The sequence below is a fragment of the Schistocerca serialis genome, chromosome 8 (genome assembly GCF_023864345.2).
Source record: "Schistocerca serialis cubense isolate TAMUIC-IGC-003099 chromosome 8, iqSchSeri2.2, whole genome shotgun sequence".
Classification (NCBI taxonomy): Eukaryota; Metazoa; Arthropoda; class Insecta; order Orthoptera; family Acrididae; genus Schistocerca; species Schistocerca serialis.
The window spans coordinates 347055205-347076903 of record NC_064645.1 but is presented as its reverse complement, the minus strand read 5'-3'; the positions used below and the strand labels follow the sequence as shown (position 1 = coordinate 347076903).

The following is a 21699-nucleotide window of genomic DNA, read 5'->3' as shown; positions in this document are numbered from 1 at the left end:
TTGGAATTAACTGAAAACATATCTTTCAAGCTGTTTGGCATATTTTAGTGCTGTAGAGATGTAGCTACAAAGACAGTCAGCTGAAATTCCTGCCAGTGATCTTTCTGTAACGCCATGTGCAGGTAACAGGGGAAGTGTAAGAGAAACACTGAGTCACAGTTGTAATTTGTACTCATAAAGTCATAAACATCTTCAGCTAGAGACCATAACATGTTGCATTCTTTCCCTTGAGAGCTAAAAAATTAAATAATTTTATTCAAAGGTCATAGGCCTAACTTTGTACATTGCTGAACTTTGTGAGTGAAAGTGATTATTGTGTTGTTATGTAATCCATTGTATTCAATTCAGTGCATTGTTCATATGTTCTCTTCACTTATTAAATTTATTGTATGGACAAGCTGCTCATTTTTCGTTTAATACTCCCAGTGGATTCAGTATGAAATATGAAGCCTGAAATACAAATATAAAACAGTTATAAAATTTCCCATAGTACTCTTTGATTACTGCTTTTACTAACCATCTAAAGCGCATTGGCCAAGTGGGGTCATGCAGTGTTAAGTTCTCACAATTTGATTAAACTGAATACTAGGTTTGTTCCTTAGAAAGGTACTCAAGTTATTTCCTTATGATTATTGCCCCGTTCAGAACTTGTGCTCTATTGCCCTCACCACTGTTCCTTCCCTCCTTCCCTCAGAGCAAGAGTTTATCTGATGAAAGATTGTGAAGGTTAACTATTAAATGACCACATGGCTAATGAATGTTACTCACTGTTACAGTGAAAAGTTAAAATAATGCTGAGAAATCTATGCCTCTCTAGAATCATCTGTATTTTATCTCTGTATGGATACTTTTTTGCCTCTATGCTTCATTTTGGTTCTAAAATCCATATGGTTCTTTAACTGATGACTTAGTGTTTCTACTTGTCATTTGGGATGTAGATAAATGATATGGAGATAAACAGTGGTTTGCTTACAGTTAGCTCCTTAATTGTTAATTTAAATTATTTTTTTTCTCGTAACTTATGTTTTTGCTTGTCTGATCTGTTAGTTCAGCAGACGCCCCTCAGCAGTCATTTGTTCAAGGCCTCACTATTCAGAGGTGGAAAACCTATAGGTAAGTTCATGTAATACAAGATTTCCTATTTCTACCTCCCATTCCCTTTCTTGCTGAATGGAATCAACTGTCATTAATATAATAACACTTATAATCATTTATTTGAATTGGAGACCAAATCCTTCTGCTACACCATTTTGAAATCATTTTGTACTGTAATATAACGTGGTCAAGGATGTCCCCATTTTATATACACACATGTACTGGAAATATTAATAAATATGTTTTGTGATAGCTAGTTCTCCTATTACTTTGTGTGTGTGTGTGTGTGTGTGTGTGTGTGTGTGTGTGTGTGTGCTGTGGCAGATAGAACACTGAAAATAACATGTTATAATTTTTGCTTGATAAAATGTGTAGTTAGAGACTGTTTGAGTTTTGATAAGTTTAGTTATAATAAAATATTTTTCTGGAACATCCAGTGTGAACAATCTGCTAAATGCTTGCACCATGATTGCATTTTTATACTGAAATCATTTAAGTAAACCATAAACTGTGAAACAGAGTCACTTGCTAGTACTTATCTTTAGGAGGCAGAATGTGTAGTGCAAAGACACACAAGTAAATGTAAAAAGGACACACTACCTAGCTTTTTGCTTAACAGTACTACTGACCACAAGAAAGAATAGTAGACAAAGGTTCTCTGAAGTATGAAATATAATGAGACATGTGATTAGTGAACAAGAGAGAGAATACCTGTATTTACATTGTTATCGTTTTCTGAATTTCCTAGATTATACTGAAAATTCATCATTATCATTAGCCATTTGACATTCATGCTTAGACATAGGTCTTCTTTAGGCTTTCTTGTGCATTATTCTTTGAGCTATACACTTTAGTGAAACTCCTGTACAATTTCTGATGCCATCTACCCACCTTCCATTTGGTCATCGTCTTTGCTATATCCCAGCTGTTTGCATGCCACTGCAGCTATTGGGCGTACACCCACGACTGTCATTACCATAAGCATTGCCTGCCAGAGCCAGCACAAGCACCCGCAGTCCAAATGGTGCACAGTGCATGCACAGCTTGTAAGAAAATACTCTGGATAGTATCACCAAGTGTATTTGTTGTTAAAGAAACCTCCTGCAGCTGCCACAGAAACATGACTGGACTCACATCAGGCACCTGTCTCGCCACCAGCCTCGCACATATCCCCATAAGCAGTGCTGCAATTCTGGGTAGTACTTTCCCTCCACAAGTCTCATGCCCTCTGAGAGAAGTGCTGATATTCTTTTGCTGGGCAAGCATTTAGGATACCACCTGGATGTTAAGAAAGCTGCTCAGTTTGCTGAGCCGACCAAGGATCATCTCTCGGAAGAGTTCATACAGCCAGCAGTTCCAGTGCCAAACCAGGACCCTGTTGGAGCTGATGTATCTCCTGGACACCAAAGGTTTCGGAGTCCTCCATGAACAGCCAGCAGTCCCCCACAACCAACACTCTGAAATCTTGGCCTCCATGGACTCCAATACCCGGACCAAGTATCAAACAATCTTAGACTTTTTTGTGATTGAGCATTTTGAACAGCCATCAAAACTGTGATCTGTCAAGACTTGGAAATTTATTCTGCCATACAATAAGAATGTTTATGACAAATTGCAATTAACACTGGTCACTGATCATCAGAGCCATAAGACAGCTGCCAGTTCCTGTTGCACACAGAAGTCTCTCTGTCTCTTTGTACTATTGATTTAACTGCAACCATTGTGGTTAATAAGAAATCTCTGTTTATGTTATGGCTGGTCCAATGTAATAGAGGACCTGACGGCCATAGCCAGATCAGGTTAAATAAATAAATAATAAAGTCTTCATTATAATTGTCTACCTAGGTGTCCATTCCTTCCGTGTGAGCCCATAGCAGGCCTCGTCAGATAATGGGGATGAATAGCAAAGTATTCACGGTCAATAGCAACAAGGATCAAAGGTTCAGAGTTGTCATTCCACCAGTCCCTGATCCTCTAGTTTTTCTCTTCCTTTACAGTGAACTTTCTCGTAGCTCCCATGGTAGATGGAAGTTAAATTCTCCTTACAGTATGATTACAGTCAATAAAGACATAACACCACATGTTCTGTCTTTATTGCAATGCAGGCAGCAAATGCAAGAACAAATACTGGCTAATTTGGCTGGTGTCACCACGTTTACTGGAGGTACCCAACTGCCTTCCCCTGATCATCTCCAGCGTCAGTGGGCTCCAGACAGCACCATCAACACTTCCCATTTGGGACAAGGCAGCAGAACCTTGGGTCAGCTCCATTCCATATTTGTAACTGCATTTTATCACACATGCACACTTAGGTGATAGCCACCAACAGGCTTTCTTCTTGGCTGTTTCAGGTGCCGAAGTTCCTGGCCTACTTTGACAGTTGATGACAGTCTTGCCTAAGATCACATTAAATGCCTCTTCTGGTCCTCCTGACAAATTTTGTGTTAATGCACTGACTCCGCAATGAGAGGCATCTTTTCCGATGTGTCAGGACTCCTTGTCATTCCTTCCTACTTGCCAAATCCTTGGTGCACTGATGCTTCAGGACTCATTTCCAGTCCTTTGTTCTTGTCCAGTCCTGGGTGAAAATATCCACTTTACACTTCCATGACGTCTACCACACTGGTCCTGGACTCTGCCAGTCCTTACTCTTTCATCACAACTTTGGAGCTCAATGTGCTTCCGTTGTTGCAGGGCCGATATAAGCTCTCTGGACACAACATACTTACAGAACTCCACTACAACATACTCTCATACTACTATCTTCCTGCTGGGCACAACACAACCAAATAATTTTGTTTCAGGGTGCTCTCATACTACTGACCTGACCCACTTCAGCGTTCCTGTGACACCATTTCAGAAAATCAGACACTTTCCAGACAGACTCCCTCATAAACATTCTGTTTCACTTTATTTCTCTAACCGAAATGGCAAAATGCAGCAGGTTGTCAAATGGTCCACTGCCTGCAACTCTCCAGTTTCATCGTCTCTCCAGGTATCCTCAAATGTATTGCTACAAAGGGCCCCATGGACTTCATACAGAGTGGTTACCATTCCACAATAGGACTACCGATGAGGACCATCATCTTGACTTCCTCGGTCCCTGTCACTTAGAAATTGACGCACAAAAAATGGTTTCACTCCAGGCCGCGTCTCTGTTGTCGGTGAGAATTGGTCTTTCTGCGTGACCTTTTTTTTTAATCTCCAGATGACCGCTTCTACTTGTGCCCAGGCTTTTCAGGTACACACGTGCCACCCGCACTACCTCCTGGAAGGGTTTATCATTCTCACATCCATGAACTGAGGCCCATGGATGTGGCCTCCGGACAATGACCCCAGCAGCACTGGATGCCTTCTCCATGCATTGTGATTGTGACACCATCATTCTCCGGAAGAGTGAAGGAGGATGAGTTGTCATGCTTCACCCAACAGGCTTTGCCATCTCTTACCTGGGGGAGGGTTGCTGTATTCCAGTTATTTACTGCCACTACAGTTACAGGTCCCAGCACATGCACCAGCAATCCAAATTATGGTCGGAATGCACACTGAATGCATTGAAGTGTTTCAGACCATATCAACAGGCCAATTTGTTTTCAAAGGATCCTCTTGCAGCCCGCACAGAAATGGGCAGCACTGGAATCGGTACGAGAGGTGCCAGCCTTGCCACCCGCAGCATGACTATCACCATCAGCAGTGCTGCAATTGCAACCACTACTTTTCCCCCGGCAGTCACATGCCTTCCAGGTGATATGTGGAAATCTTTCTGCTGGGCAGGTATTTATGGCACTGCCCAGCTGCTACAAAAGCATCTCAGTTCACTGAGCCGACCGAACAACATCTCTCCAAACTGTCTGTACAGCCAGCAACTCCAGCACTGAACCAGGACTCAGTTGAAGCTGACTCACTTTCTGGACACTGACTTTAGAGACATTTACAACCAGGCAGGAGTATTCTGCGAGCAAAGCTTTGTAACCTTGGCCTCCACAGACAGAACCTAGTACCCAGTGATGTTTCTTAGACTTTTTTTTTGTGATTGTGAATTTTGGACAGCATTGAAACTGTGGCCTGTTGGGACATAGAAATGTACTCCGTCAGACTTATAGCGAGAGTGTTGGCAGCAAACCCTGCTTAAGACTGGTCACTGATCATCAATGTTATGAGACAGCTACCAACTCCTATTGTATGCAGAATTCATGTTGTGTCTTTCTGTGACTGATTTAACTGCAGCCTTTGTGGTCAACAGGAAGTGCCTATGTTTATATTGTGGCTAATAAAGTGTTTATTAGTAATTGTCTGCCTGGGAGCCTTTCTTTCTGTGTGAACCCATACCAAACCACACCAGCCTTCATCTTTTCTTATCCCTTAGAATACAATAGATGTCTACTTTTGCTCATTTACCATACATTTTCCTGGCCTCATGTCCTGACTGTCTTTATTTAATTTTCATTTTAGCCACAATTACACCTTCTGCACAAGTCTGTTCCCTCCTCCATGCTTGCTTAACCCCCCCCCCCCCCCCTCCCTCCAGCAATCCACAAGATACATTCTCTATTGCCTGCTGAGTAACCCTGTATGATTATTTTTGTATGTTGAAAGTAATAAGATCTTTTATCTCAAATCGCTTGATGTGTTTTCAGTGCCAAATGCTTGGGCACACATTCATGATTTGCAAATGCTCCCAATCATAAGTTATTAGGTTGCCACACAATACTCCACATGTTTTATGGAATTAATTAAATTCTCTCTCCCTCTCCCCTGTGTGTGTGTGTGTGTGTGTGTGTGTGTGTGTGTGTGTGTGTTTGGGGAAATTGGGGGGGGGGGGGGGTATTCTGTCATGTGTCCAAGCCTATGCAATTACTGTCATAACCACAGCTGTTGTCACTCCCTGCCTCAGTGTATTTTTTACACAATTTTAAGAAATTTATTATTATAATTATCTGCTATTTGAGAAATCAGCCTTGGGTATGCTATATGCAACGGAAATTTTTCTGATCTGTTGAATTATCAAGTAAGTTACATTATTCTAAGCTTTCCAATATTTATGTAGCATTTAATTTATTCTTCAGAACTTCCAATGACACCACCAGACCTGACACCAAGCCGTGAAGGTTCTCTTCCGAGAGGAGTGAAGCCTTGTTCTCCCCCACCGAACATCTTAGGAGGTTTAGCCTCTGGCCGCCTTGCTGCATGGGTTATTGATTCCTTCTCATCACTAGATTCACTCAACAAAGAATTGGGACAAATTGGTCAAAACATAACTCAGTTGTGCCGCATCTTGGAACAAATAGAGGCAATTCCAACTACAGATGCTGAGGTAATTGCTGTATTTTGTAAAAGTAAGAATCATTGTTTTTGTGTTCAGTATTAATTTTAGTTACTCGATGAGGGTACAGGTAGCAACACCTATCTGAGATATAACAAGAAAAATAATTTTTTAAATAACAATCTGGAGTGAGCCTCGTATAACATAGTAACAAACGCAAATGAGCGAAAGACATTTGTAAACTGAGACTCGTATCATTCACTTCAAGAACAGTGAAAGTACTGTACAGAAATTAAGTAGATTGAAATGTTGAGTTTCATGTAGCGCACACTCCACTACAGAGTGGCGATTTCATTGCCGGCCGGTGTGGCCGTGCGGTTCTAGGTGCTTCAGTCTGGAACTGCGTGACCGCTCCGGTCGCAGGTTCGAATCCTGCCTCGGGCATGAATGTGTGTGATGTCCTTAGGTTAGTTAGGTTTAAGTAGTTCTAAGTTCTAGGGGACTGATGACCACAGATGTTAAGTCCCTTAGTGCTCAGAGCCATTTGAACCATTTTTGAAAATTTCATTCCGGAAACATCCTCCAGGCTGTTGCAAAGCCATGTCTCCGCTTTATTCTTTCTTCTAGGAGTGCTAGTTCTGCAAGGTTTGCAAGAGAGCTTCTGTGAAATTTGGAAGGTAGGAGATGAGGTACTGGTGGAATAAAGCTGTGAGGATGGATCACGGGTCGTGCTTGGGTAGCTCATTTCGTAGAGCACTTGCCCGCAGAAGGCAAAGATCCCGAGTTCGAGTCTCGGTCTGGCACACAGTTTTAATCTGCCAGGAAGTTTCACATCTGCACACACTCCGCTGCAGAGTGAAAATTTCATTTTGGATAAAATTTAATTTGATTTTTTTAAAAATATCGTATATTTCATAGTGAAAGTTTCAGTTAACATGGTAAGTACTGAAAGAATTTTATGACCACTCACTTCATTCTTTTCTATGACTGAATGAGGTAAAATGGTATGTAGTGTTAGTGATCTTAGCTCTTGTTTCCAGACAGCCACACACTCCAAGAAATGAAGATACTGTAATCTAATTGCTTATCATTAATATCTTACAGGCTGTGTACCATATACTAGACTGTGCTTAGTGGTAAATGATACTTTGAAAACCCAGCCAGGATAAACTCTTCCTAAAAACGTTTTTTCTGCATCTGTGTGACATTATAATGTGCTACTTGATCTTTAGTACTGATATTCACAAGTACGAAAATCCTACACCAACTGGTAAAAATGACACTAGGATCATTAGCACTTAGCTGAGAGAATAGATTTGTAGGTTTTCTGACACAGAATTTACAATGAAATTGGTGGCCCGATAGAAACATCTACATCTACAGCTACATCCACGTATGTACTTTGTAAACCACTGTGAATGTATGGCAGAGAATATTTCCCTCTGTACCAGTCACTAGGGCTTCTTCCTTTTCCATTCAATTATGGAGCACAGGAAGAATGGCTGTTTAAACATCTCTGTGCACACTGTAATTAATCTAATCTTGTCCTCACAAACCCTATGGGGGTGATGTGTAGGAGAGTTGTAGTACATTCCTAGAGTTTTCATTTAAAGCTGGTTCTTAAAACTTTGTAAGTAGACTTTCTCGGGATAATTTGCATGTATCTTCAACTGTGTTCCAATTCAATTTCTTTAGCATCTCTGTGATACTCTACCATGGGTCACACAAACCTGTGACAATTCATGCTACCCTTTTCTCTATACATTCAGTACCCCTCCGTATTTGGTATGGGCTGCACACATGTGAACAATGTTCTAGTATGGTTTGCACGAGTGATTCGTAAGCAATTTCTTTTGTAGACTGATTGCATTCTATTCTACCAATATTCTGAAGTCTGCAAGTTGCTTTATCTACAACTGAGCATATGTAATGGTTGCATTTCGTATCTTTACAAAAAGTGTTACACCCAGGTAGTTGTGAGAGTTGGTCAATTCGAGCTGTGACTCATTGACACTGTAGTCATAGGCTACTATGTTATCTCATTTTGAAAAGTGCACAATTTTACATTTTTGAACATTTAGAACAAGCTGCAGATCTTTGTACCACTTTCAGATCTTATCAAGATCTGACTGAATAATTGTGCAGATTTTATCAGACAGTACATCATCATAGTTAACTGCATCATTTGCAAAAAGTCTGAGGTTAGTACTAATATTATCTACAGGGACATTAGCATACAACATGAACAGCAAAGGTCCCAACACACTTCCCTGGGGCAAACCTGAAGTTACTTCTACGAAATGAAATGATCGTATGGCATTTATTGGCCGGGATATCCCCTTCGGGGTTAGGCTGCCGTATTGCAAGTCTTTTTAGTTGACACCACTTCAGCGACTTGGATGTCAGTGATGATGGACACGCAACACCCAGTCCCCTGCTGGGAATTGAACCCGGACCCCCTTGCGCAGGAAGTAGTAACGCTACTGCTGCACTATGGAGGCGGATGTTACTTCTACATCTGATGATGAATGTCCATCCCAGATAACATAATGCATCCTCCTACTAAAAAACTTCAGTCCAGTCGCAAATTTTGCATGATACGCCATACAATAATAGTTTTGGTAATACACATAAATGTGTTACTGAGTCAAATGCTTCTTGTAAATTGAGAAATACTGCACCTACTTCACTGCCTTTATCAGTCACTTTCGGGCTGTCACGTGAGAAATTTGCAAGCTGGGTTCCATGTGATTGATCTTTACAGAATCAATGCTGAATGTTGTGTTCTAAGATTCCCACTGACATAATATCTATATCAGTCATCTTTGCAGTGGTGCAAGAATTAAATTGGTGCAATACCCATTGATTTTCATTTGTGAATGGAGCTCAATTACCATTACTGCTAGAAATCTTTGGTTGGTAGTGGTCTGAAACAGATTGCAGTCAGCCTCAAGAAGCCAGTTGAGGAGCACCTTGATGAAGTAGTAGCGGATTCAGCTCACAAAAACTGTCAGCAGCCAGGAGAGTGGTGTGCTGACCCCATGCCCCTCCATACGGCATCCTGTGATTCCAATGGCAGAGGATGACATGGCAGTTGGTGGGTACTGATGGGTCTGCCAGGGCTCATTGATGGATTTTTACATTAACAGAGTTCAGCATTTATCTTTTTGCTTAGGTGCCCTCAGTTTTAGCCCCTGTCTTATCTAAGAGTATCTGGACACACAACTATACTACCACTAAAAGCCTGCACATATGGCCAGAATTTCATTGGGTTTTGTGAGAGATCCTTGGATAATATTCTGTCACGGCATTCATTAGAGGCTTTATCTATGACCCTCTTGACAGCCAAATATGTTTCATTCGGCATCTTCCTATTTATAAGCATATGCATTGTTTACACCTGTTATGCAATAGCTTCTATTTCTGTAGAAGTTTCTTTACAGTGACTGTATACCACAGAGGATCCCTCCCATCATGAACTTTTCCACTAGGTATACATATATAAAGTGTAGGTTGTTGTTGTTGTTGTTGTCTTCAGTCCTGAGACTGGTTTGATGCAGCTCTCCATGCTACTCTATCCTGTGCAAGCTTCTTCATCTCCCAGTACCTACTGCAGCCTACATCCTTCAGAATCTGCTTAGTGTATTCATCTCTTGGTCTCCCTCTACGATTTTTACCCTCCACACTGCCCTCCAGTACTAAATTCGTGATCCCTTGATGCCTCAGAACATGTCCTACCAACCGATCCCTTCTTCTAATCAAGTTGTGCCACAAACTCCTCTTCTCCCCAATTCTATTCAATACCTCATCATTAGTTATGTGATCTGCCCATCTAATCTTCAGCATTCTTCTGTAGCACCATATTTCGAAAGCATCTATTCTCTTCTTGTCTAAACTATTTATTGTCCATGTTTCACTTCCATACGTGGCTACACTCCATACATGGCTACACTCCATACATATACTTTCAGAAACGACTTCCTGACACTTAAATCTGTACTCGATGTTAACAAATTTCTCTTCTTCAGAAACGCTTTCCTTGCCATTGCCAGTCTACATTTTATATCCTCTCTACTTCGACAATCATCAGTTATTTTGCTCCCCACTCCTTTACTACTTCAAGTGTCTCATTTCCTAATCTAATTCCCTCAGCATCACCCGACTTAATTCGACTACAATCCATTATCCTTGTTTTGCTTTTGTTGATGTTCATCTTATACCCTCCTTTCAAGACACTGTCCATTCCGTTCAACTGCTCTTCCAAGTCCTTTGCTGTCTACACCAGAATTACAATGTCATCGGCGAACCTCAAAGTTTTTATTTCTTCTCCATAGATTGTAATACCTACTCTGAACTTTTCTTTTGTTTCCTTTACTGCTTGCTCAATATACAGATTGAATAGCATCGGGGAGAGGCTACAACCCTGTCTCACTCCCTTTCCAACCGCTGCTTCCCTTTCGTGCCCCTCGACTCTTATAACTGCCATCTGGTTTCTGTACAAATTGTAAATAGCATTTCGCTCCCTGTATTTTACCCCTGCCACTTTCAGAATTTGAAAGAGAGTATTCCAGTCAACATTGTCAAAAGCTTTCTCTAAGTCTACAAATGCTAGAGAAGTAGGTTTGCCTTTTTTTAATCTTTCTTCTAAGATAAGTCGTAGGGTCAGTATTGCCTCACGTGTTCCAACATTTCTACGGAATCCAAACTGATCTTCCCCGAGGTCGGCTTCTACCAGTTTTTCCATTCGTCTGTAAAGAATTCACATTAATATTTTGCAGCTGTGACTTATTGAACTGATAGTTCGGTAATTTTCACATCTGTCAACACCTGCTTTCTTTGGGACTGGAATTATTATATTCTTCTTGAAGTCTGAGGGAATTTTGCCTGTCTCATACATGCTACGTACTGATGTGCTTGATGCTAGTACTGTAGAGCAATGAGTCGCATTGCAACATAAACACTGAAGTCAACATTACCTTCCTTCAATTGGGCCAACTGGCGGTGAATTGAGGAAGTACAGTACATACTGACGAAACTAAAATGAGCTGTAACATGGAAATTAAGCGTTTCCGGACTCATGTCCACATAACATCTTTTCTTTATTTGTGCGTGAGGAATGTTTCCTGAAAGTTTGGCCGCACCTTTTTGTAACACCCTGTATACCATGAGGTTACTGTGAGGATCCCTAGATCCTTAAATAGATGTCTGCAGGATGACCGTGGGTGGGCTCCAGCAATTATTCTGATTACACGTTTTTGAGCAATTAATACTTTTCTACTCAACGATGAATTACCCCAGAATATGATGCCATATGAAAGCAGTGAATGAAAGTAGGCACAGTAAGCTAATTTACTGAGATTCTTATCACCAAAATTTGCAATAACCCTAATAGCATACGTAGTTGAACTCAGACGTTTCAGCAGACCATCAATGTGTTGCTTCCAGTTTAACCTCTCATCCATGGCCACACATAAAATTTTTGCAAATTCTATCTTAGCTACAGACTTCTGTTCAAAGTCTATATTTATTACTGGAGTTGTGCCATTTACTGTACGGAACTGTATATACTGTGTTTTATCAAAATTTAAAGAGAGTCCGTTTGCTGAGAACCACTTAATAATTTTGTGAAAAACATCATTTACAATTACATCACTTAGTTCTTGGTTTTTGGATGTTATTACTATACTTGTATCATCAGCAAAAAGAACTAACTTTGCATCTTTATCAATGTGGAATGGTAAGTCATTAATGTATATCAAGAACAGTAAAGGACCTAAGACCGAACCCTGTGGGACCCCGTACTTGATAGCCCCCAGTTTGAGGAATCAGCTGGTGTTTTAACATTATATGAACCACTTATTTCAACTTTCTGCATTCTTCCAGTTAAGTATGAATTAAACCATTTGTGCACTGCCCCCCTCAAACCATAATCATTTAGCTTATCTAAAAGAATTCCATGATTTACACAATCAAAACCCTTTGAGAGATCACAAAAAGTACCAATGGGTGATGTCCGGTTATTCAGAGCATTTAATATTTGATCAGTGAAGGCGTATATAGCATTTTCTGTTGAAAAGCCTTTCTGAAACCCAAACTGACATTTTGTTAGTACTTTATTTTTACAAATATGGGAGGCTACTCTTGAATACATTACTTTCTCAAAAATTTTTGATAGAGCTGTCAGAAGAGAGATTGGGCGGTAGTTGTTGACATCCAACGTATCCCCCGTATTATGCAATGGTTTTACAATGGCATATTTCAGTCTATTGGGGAAAACTGGGTATGGGGTGGGAGGCAACTTTAAAATTTCAAATGGGAACCTCCATTTTTATTACAGAATCAGATTCTACATAAAAAACTACGTACATTTTGTCTTAAACATTTGTTTTGATTCTGGGTAATTGACGCTGTAATTCAAGAAAATCCATATTCTCATTTTTGTGTGGAAAATGGTTACAGATAAATTTTTAAAAAAACTTATTTACTTTGTAAATTTTGATTCGCTAAAACTACAACTCTCCCCATAGGTTGAGGTTTGAGAGAGAGGAATTAGAGTTTTACAAATGTTGATCCAAATATTAATTTTTTCTGCAGATTCAGATAAGATTTGTGTGTTTCGTGGTCATGAGGCCACACAACTTTTAATTATCAAACAAATCATCTGACTAGTCAACTAATTAACCAAACATCCTACTTACTAACGAGTAAACTCATTAACCCACAGAGTAAACAAAGTAAAAGACTAACTGAGGAAAAGACTAACCCACTTGCTAACTAAAGATGAACATGTTCCCGTTTAAGATTTGGTGGTCCTGAAAAGGAAAGATTAGTTTCGTTTTATTGTTGATTATTTGCAAATACTTGCAAGTAAATGAATTGCGGGGTGCTTGTTTCCAGTGAGTCCCCTCGCCTCTCACTTTCGGCCTGCTTGTTGTCCATACATCCCTTGAATCTCACCGGCCAGGGTGGCCGAGTGGTTCTAGGTGCTATAATCTGGAACCACGTGACCGCTACGGTCACAGGTTTGAATCCTGCCTCGGGCATGGGTGTGTGTGATGTCCTTAGGTTGGTTAGGTTTAACTAGTTCTAAGTTCTAGGGTACTGATGACCTCAGAAGTTAAGTCCCATAGTGCTCAGAGCCATTTGAACCTTGAATCTCACCGTTTTATGAAATCAAATGTTCAAATTGATGACCTCCAACTTCGATGCGTTTATTGACTCATGCTGTAAATCCCTGCACACATCTTGATAACATGTCTGGTGTAATTGCAGCACAAGCATCTCTTATTCTTTGCATCATGTTTTCATGAGTGGTAGGCATTTCCTGATAAACATTATCTTTTAGATAACCCCATAAAAAAAAATCTGGCGAGGTAAGGTCAGGTGATCTGGCTGGCCAATTCACAGGACCTGCCCTGCTGATCCAGTGACCATGCTAAAGTCGATCTAGTACATCGCGCGCTACTAATGAATAATGCACTGGACAACCATCATGTTGAAACCACATGTTTTGTCAAAGTTCGATGCTCAGGTCTTCAACTAGATCTGGAAGTTGATTTTCAAGTAGGTTTCGATATTTGCTGCCATTCAAATAACTGTCGATAAAATATGGACCGATCAGTTTACTGCCAATTATACCACACCAAACATTAACTGACCAAGGTTGCTGATGGTTGACTTCTTGAATCCAGTGTGGGTTCTGTTCACTCCAGTAATGCATGTTGTGGTGATTAACTTTGCCGTGCTTTGTGAATGTTGCCTCATCAGAGAAAAGTACTCTGGCAAAAAAGTTTTGGTTTGTTTGCATCCGCTGAACTGCCCAGTGACAAAACATTAGACGGTTTTGGAAGTCATCGCCATGTAGTTCCTGATGCATGGATACATGGTATGGATGAAATTTGGGGAACTTCAGGATTTTACAAACACTCATGTGTGAAGTTCCTGATTGGCTTGTTATTTCTCTTGTGCTTGCATGTGGATTATGAGCCACAGCAGCTAGAACTGCCACTTGATTGTTTTGTCCACCAACAGCAGCTGCATGGGTTCTTTTTTTCTGGTTCACACTACCTTCTGCAGTAAATTGTTTAATAACTCGAACAAAAGAGGACCGTGCTAGTACTTGGCCAGGAAAACGCTGTGCATAAAGCGCGACAGCATCACCAAAATTTCTCCCTCTTTCTCCATAAATCCACATCATATCAATTTTTACTTCCACAGAAAGATAATTCATAATGACATATGCCACCTATTAATCTTAAGAGAGGAAAGATAAGGGGTGTCGAGAAAGGTAGAGTTAGAATTCCTATGAGCGAGCAGCGGCCCATGTGGCGTAATTCCGCCCAGCAAAACTAACTCTGCGTCAAATGCGACTGCAGCGAGCAAAACCCGCGAATGCAGTCACACGAGGTCGTCAAATCTACATCACCACTATAAACTGTGTATTGCTGTCTGAATGCTCAGACAGGTAAAAAATACAGTGCATTTATTACATTAATACTTATAAATTATAAAGCCCAGTCTTGTTATGAGAAAGGGCGAATTACTCATACCTGCGCTATCTATCGGCGGCACTGCGAAACATTATGCCACTCTTCAGAAAGAGCTGGATAAGAGTATCGATTATCGATCAGGGCTAAGTGGGATATCGATTATCGTACATAATTCTAAAAATGTAAATGATGTAACAGCCGCGATATTCCGAAATAAAATGAAGGTGTGAACAATGTGAGTTAAGTCAATAAATTTATGAATGTCATTTTCTACGTTTTTCCCCCCAAAACTAAATAACTCAAATTAATCAAGAACCTCAGATGTGAGACTTCTCGACGAACAAAGAGTGATTACTCCGAATCTAATAAAAAATTAGGTTCATGAGTCAGTTAGCTTTTTAGTTAATGAGTTCACTCGTTAGTAAGTAGGATATTTGGTTAGTTAGTTATTTAACTAGTCAGATGATTTGTTTAATAATTAAAAGTTGCGTGTCCTCATGACCACGAAACAAACAAAACTTACCCAAATCTATGGGAAAAATTAATATTTGGGTCAACATTTGTAAAACTCTAGTTTTATCAAATCAAAATTTACGAAGTAATTAAGAATTTTTTATTTATCGGTAACCATTTTCCACGCAAAAATGAGAACATGGATTTTTTTGAATTACAGTGCCAACTACCAAGAATCAAAACAAATGTTTAAGACAACATGTACGTAATTTTTATGTAGAATCTGATTCTGCAATAAAAAATTAGGGTTCCCATTTGAAATTTTAAAGTTACCTGCCATCCCACCCCCAGGGGGCTGGGGTGGTGGGCTAATTTTAGCACCAGCATATGTCTCCCTCGAAAATAATCAACTTTGGATTGTACACATTTTTTCGTGTGAAGCTTATTTTTCGAGTTATTCTGGTTTGTCAACTTAAAATTTACACCCTGTGTATGGCAACTCCTCCTTTCTCCATCATGTCCCTACTTACATGTGCTGAAAGCTTATATCCACCTACATTTACCATTTCATACCTGTGGCAATATGATGTTCAGAGAGACATAGTACATCTATGCCACCCTCAATTTCTAAATCTTCTAAACAAACAAGAAGCTCATCTACTTTGTTGTTTAATCCCCTGATATTCTGATGCAATATATAAACATTATTTTTCACTGTGCTTTTATGTGAATCTTGTGACATACTAACTTTTTTTTCACTCTACTGTTATGAGAATCTTGTGATATTTTCACATCTCCAGTACCTGCCTGTCTGAACTGCTCATTAAGCTTAATTTCAATCAATGTAGGGTTATAGGACACTGATCTTAGCCTAAAAAAGTACTCTCATGAGTTTCAGTGCTCCACCTTAAAGATTTTGCTATAATCGCAGCCAGTTTACCCTTCCCTTCCCTATTGAGATGCAGGCCATGTCTTGTGAAGTCCCACCTACCAATACTATCAACAGGAACCAAACCTATGCCTGACAAAGTAGCCACCCGAAGCAGCTGATCTTGCTCCATATTGACCCTTCTGACACAACTGTTCAGTTGGGGCTGGTCATACCACATGAAAGCAGGAATCAAGCCAACATTTGTATGGTTCATTGCAGATGCTATTTTTACCTGGTCAAACTCAGTATTGTAGCCCTGTCCCTATCAGTACTGTTTCATGCTACACCCACTACCACAACATGATCCTGCTTCGTAAACCCCTTGCACAATGATCCTACATCCTCTGTCACTTGGCTAAGACATGCACTGGGATACCTGTCACCCAATTTTTTCTGCAAGATCTGGCCCACACCCCTCAAGAGTATCTCTCAGTGCAAAATGCAGTGATCAGCTTCTTTCTTGTCAATCCATCAAATCTCATTCACCTCCCTTTCTTTGCAGGTACTGCTTCTGTTGTCATTAATACCAAATGTTCCTAGTGTAAATCAACAGAATTGACTGCTTCTTCAGTTGTTTTTAGGATGTCTGCCCTAGTGATAGAGCAGATAAGTGTCCACGCTTTGGACGTAAATCACTAATTGCGCAGTATCTGAAGTGTCCGCGGACTCATCAAGTGTGCTGCAAAATGCAATGAAGTCCTGCACTTCACTTATTAATTACGAGTTAACGTCACTAGCCATGTCACTCATGTGGTGATGCAAGTCTGCCGAGAAAGGCTGATTACTTAAAATATTTTTACATTCAGTGTGCACAAAAGACCTGCAATGTCATTAATACACTCTTTTATGAACTCAGTATCAGCAAATTGTTTTCCAGCTCTTGCGATGTTAAATGCTATCTTATGACTTCCATTTACCGCTGGACTGTCATTGCTGTTGTTCTGAAAACAGTGCTGCATAAAATACTACGTCACTTAAATGAGACATGCTGAAAGAAAATTGTAGATCTCTCATGACAAAAGCTACTTACATCAGATTTATCAAGGGTCATCTGACCTCTGTTTTTAAGCTGAGTTAATTTCCCCATCCAATCAGAATCCAAAAATAAGCTTCATTCATCCTTGTGAAAAATGTTAAAGTGGTGTTCTATAACAAACGTGCTAACCGTTGAGTATACAACCACATATTAAAAATTTTAAATTTTCATTATTCTGCACAGAGGAAAACTTGATATTCCTATACCTTTTTAAGTGATGTCAAATTTCCATTTCTCTGTTTCTTTGATTAGCACAGCATTTTCTGTTGCTTGTGATACACTGATGGAAAGAAAAATTGCGACACCAAAAATTAATTAATGTAGAGTAATGAAATTTTGGGAATACATTTTTCTAGGTAACATTTTTAAGCGATTAACATTGAAAGTTCACAGATTAATGTAAATGTGAGATAAGCTATTGCAAATGTAAACTGCTGGTACATTAATAGCCAATGTAACCTCCGGAATGATGAAAAGCATGCAAACTAGCAGGCATTATGTCATACAGGTGCCAGGTGTCAGTTTGTCGCACATTGTCAGTCAATACAGTGACTGTTAGTGTATTTGTGGGTGATGCTGGAGTTTTCATCTGATGCTGCCCTACATGTGCTTGGTTGGGGACAGATCTGGCGATCAAGTAGGCCAAGGAAATGTCGACAAACTGTAGAACGTGTTGTATAGAAGTATATGTTGTATAGTAGTATATGGGTGAGCATTTAGCCTGTTGGAAAAGACCCCCTGTAATGCTGTTCATGAATGGCAGCACAACAGGTTGAATCACCAGCTTAATGTACGAATTTGCAGTTGGGGCACATGGGATAACCACGAGAGTGCTCCAGCTGTCATACGAAGTTGTACCCCAGATTATAACTCAAGGTGTAGGTCCACTGTGTCTAGCATGCAGAGAGGTCAGTTGCAGGCACTCTCTTGGCCTCCTGCTAACCAACATGGCCATCACTGGCACCACGGTAGAACCACCTTTCATCAGAAAACACAACAGACCCAAACACAACACAACACCCTGCTCCCCAATGAGCTCTTGCTTGACACAACGTAAGTCGTAAATGGCAGTTGTTTGGCGTTATTGTAATGCACACTACAGGGCATCTGGCTTGTAAACCAATAAAGTAACCAGTTTGTAACAGTTTGTTGTGCAACCGTGGTGCCAGCCGCTGCTCAAATTGCCGCTGCAGCTGCAGTACGATGCACCAGAGCCACACACCGAACAAGATGGCATTGCCACATGGCCATCTGGAGCCTAGTCTTCTTGCTACCACACAATCCCATGACCACCACTGATGGCAAGTATGTACAGTGCCTACATTCCTGCCAAGTCTTTCTGCAATGCTGCAGAAGGAACATCCAGCTTCTCGTAGCCCTATTACATGACCTCGTTGAAACTCGGTGAGGTGTTGATAATGACATCTTTGTTACCTTAAAGGCTTTCTTGAATAACATCAACTTGCACATCTAATTTCAAAGGTAACTAATACTCATGACCATTACAGTGTCTATTTAAAGCAAACCTGAGTTACATCCTCATAGTGGCACTACTGGTGCCACTCTTGTGTGACTGGTGCAAAAATTTTGATGTTGCAATTTGGCTTTCCGTCAGTGTATAGCCAACCGTATCTAGTAATCGCTTCTCATCAACTTGGCAGCTAAGGCTGGTATTACACTGTCACAACCTGAGCGCTGTTAACATGCCTCAGGGCCTGCTCCAGTCTACGATTGAATATAAGCAGTACTCAAGTACAATGCTGTGCGCTCATGAACCACATGCAGTGTTTGCTGGCCCCTGCCATAGAGGGTAGGAATCACAGTTAGCTCTTTGTTCTTATGTGATGCTGAATGGTTGTCTTGTGATTATTTTTGTGCAATAAATTTCTGTGATTTTAAGTGTGTATTAAACCATCAACAGTGCTTGAAAAGTCTGTATTGTGCATTTCTGTACTATGTTTAACAGTACATTGATGGGAATGGTTTACAGGATCTAAATGAAATGGGTCACTGTTGAAAGTTTGACCATACATGGAATTTGTCAACTGCATTTGCAGAAGAAAACATTGACTGCCTGAACCATCTAATGACGCGTGATCTGTGAAAGTTGGAAACTAAATGATTAGAGTTTTTCTTTCACCAATATTTTCAGAGCTCTTCACAGGCATGAGTGAAAATCTGTTCTAAGTGTGTGACCTACTTCACTAAAGCACAAGAGAAGGGAAACACTGAATTGTATCAAGAAATGCTACAGCATATTGTCAAAAGGCCTCTTGCCAGTCATGAGAAGATATAACTAGTGGTTAGAAATGGGTGTATTAGTATGAGCTTAGAATGGAATAGCAAGTCCAGGTCTTTCAAGGCATGATCCTACTTTGAGTGAATCATGCCAGAATCTTTCAAGATACAGAAAGCCCAAATTCTTCCCTGCCAGGCAGCTTGTTGCACTGATACCTCAGGAAAATTCGAGAAAAGTTACAGCAGGTTAGTCTGGAACTGTTTATTTGCATGAGGGTTTCCAGATATTGTGACACAGAAGTTTAGACACAGGGCATCTTAGCTTATCACTGGTTCGTAACAGTATCTGTGGTCATGTTGTCATACAGACAGTGGAATTGGGCCTCACTTTGCCTAGATGACTTCTTTTCTATTCTTAAAAACCAAGGGACCCATGAACAAAAGGTCCAAAATGATAGTCACAATGAATGATGTCAAATAACTAAGACCTGATATAGGAGAATGGAGCTGTTCATACAGTGTTGAGGCACACTTTGAGAAGCCATTTCTCTAATATATCAGGTATGTCAAACATAGTTGTAGGATCTGGCAAGGTTTCTCATGTTTCATACAATGGTACACTAGGTACCGTCTGGCACACAACATATAACTTGCAAACTAAAACAGTAATTGTAGAAATAGGTAGACACTCTAGTAACCTGTTGAAAACTCTGCTACATTTACTGTGGCAGCTGTCATCATTATTGTTACCTGCATTGTGGATGCCAACAATAATACAGGCTTCATCTAAATTCAATGCTTAAATGCTAATTGCTAGCTAGTAGTACTGCATGTATCTACGTAGCTTGCTGTTGTCTCCTTGTTACTACTATCTCAGATTGGACTAATCTGTTAGCGTAACACTGCACAAAAAGGAATAATTTTTGTATGTTTTGGTAGAGTGGAAGTATGGGATGCAATATTAACTCTTACATTAACATTATCGCAGTAAAATTAAATTGTAATTATGGCTTCAAAACGTTTTTTTTTAGTCGTTGAAACAAAAAGAGAGGCGGATGCACTGAAGGTTCTCATAGCACTTGAATCCACATTCCTACAGTGTTATATTACTCTTGCTTGCTTCACATCTGAGAGTAGAATTACACCAGTATATTATTCTGTCAGAATTTTGTATTGTATGCAGGAATGGCAAATATCCTACATCTGACAGGTTTTTGTCATTGGAGAACTCCATGATAGTTTTAAAGTTATTCAGTCACTAAATTTCAATGTATATGAACAAACTGATTTATAGCTGTGTAAAATGACCATTCGGTATTCAAGAGGCGATATAGTGGGAGAAGGAATAGGCCATCAAATTTGATGTCTATTGTAACACAATTTAACCTTTTAGTGGTAACAACAAACTAGTTATGTTATCATGATTGTAAAAGTGAACCTGTAATGTTTTCTGAAGCCATGCTTATGGAACTTCATCTTGCTTTAGAGCTTTTACAGACTGTGCCAAAAGTTATTACTGTTGCCATTTGTGCTGTATGTTGCACTATGCAAAAATCTGCACTGTATTGGGAAATTATCATTAACAGATAACAAGAATGCTTGATAATGTTGAGCCAATTCATACATTAACTTGTTACTCACAGTTTTGTTTTTCAAACTCATAACTTACTAATAAAGAAACTTTCAAGTAACCTTTTCCCACTAATTAGTTTTTTCCCTAATTTAATGTTGTGTGGTTTCTAGATTGCCACAGAAAGCTTTTCACCAAATGTGAAGAAAGACCGAAAAAAATTTGGATTGCGTAAAAAGAAGAGTTCTAAAGGCAGCTCTGTAGATCTTACAGGATCAAGTCCAAGCAAAAATACAGACCCAGAGTCAGCCTCACCACTATCTGTAAGTGTTGTTTTTCATTTCTTATCTTTCATTTCCTTTTTCCATTCTTACAACTGCAGAGAGGACACAGGACAAATTTTCTCCTCTGCAACAAAACAATTAAATTCTCTTACATTAAAATTCCTTATTGCCAACTGTTCTTTCATACTTGGTTTGCTGCTCACTGTTAAGAGAAATTCTGCTGTAGTGAAACTGCGCAAACCAGACATTAAAAATTGGTGCATAAATGTTCAGATTATTGGACGACTCTGGGTGTAATTTACAGATATTGTAATTGATTTAAAAGTTCATGGCAGTTAGA

At 39.8% G+C, this 21699-nt stretch overlaps 1 protein-coding gene across 1 annotated transcript in view; it reads left to right on the top strand.

Moving 5' to 3' along the window:
• The window catches only part of LOC126416263 (oxysterol-binding protein-related protein 6-like), a 259898-nt gene that overhangs the window by 77631 nt on the left and 160568 nt on the right, over positions 1-21699 (top strand). The window contains exons 6-8 of the mRNA XM_050083896.1: positions 1048-1113; positions 6162-6409; positions 21249-21398. Coding sequence (XP_049939853.1) covers positions 1048-1113; positions 6162-6409; positions 21249-21398 — 464 coding nt within the window. The remainder of the gene's footprint in view (positions 1-1047; positions 1114-6161; positions 6410-21248; positions 21399-21699) is intronic.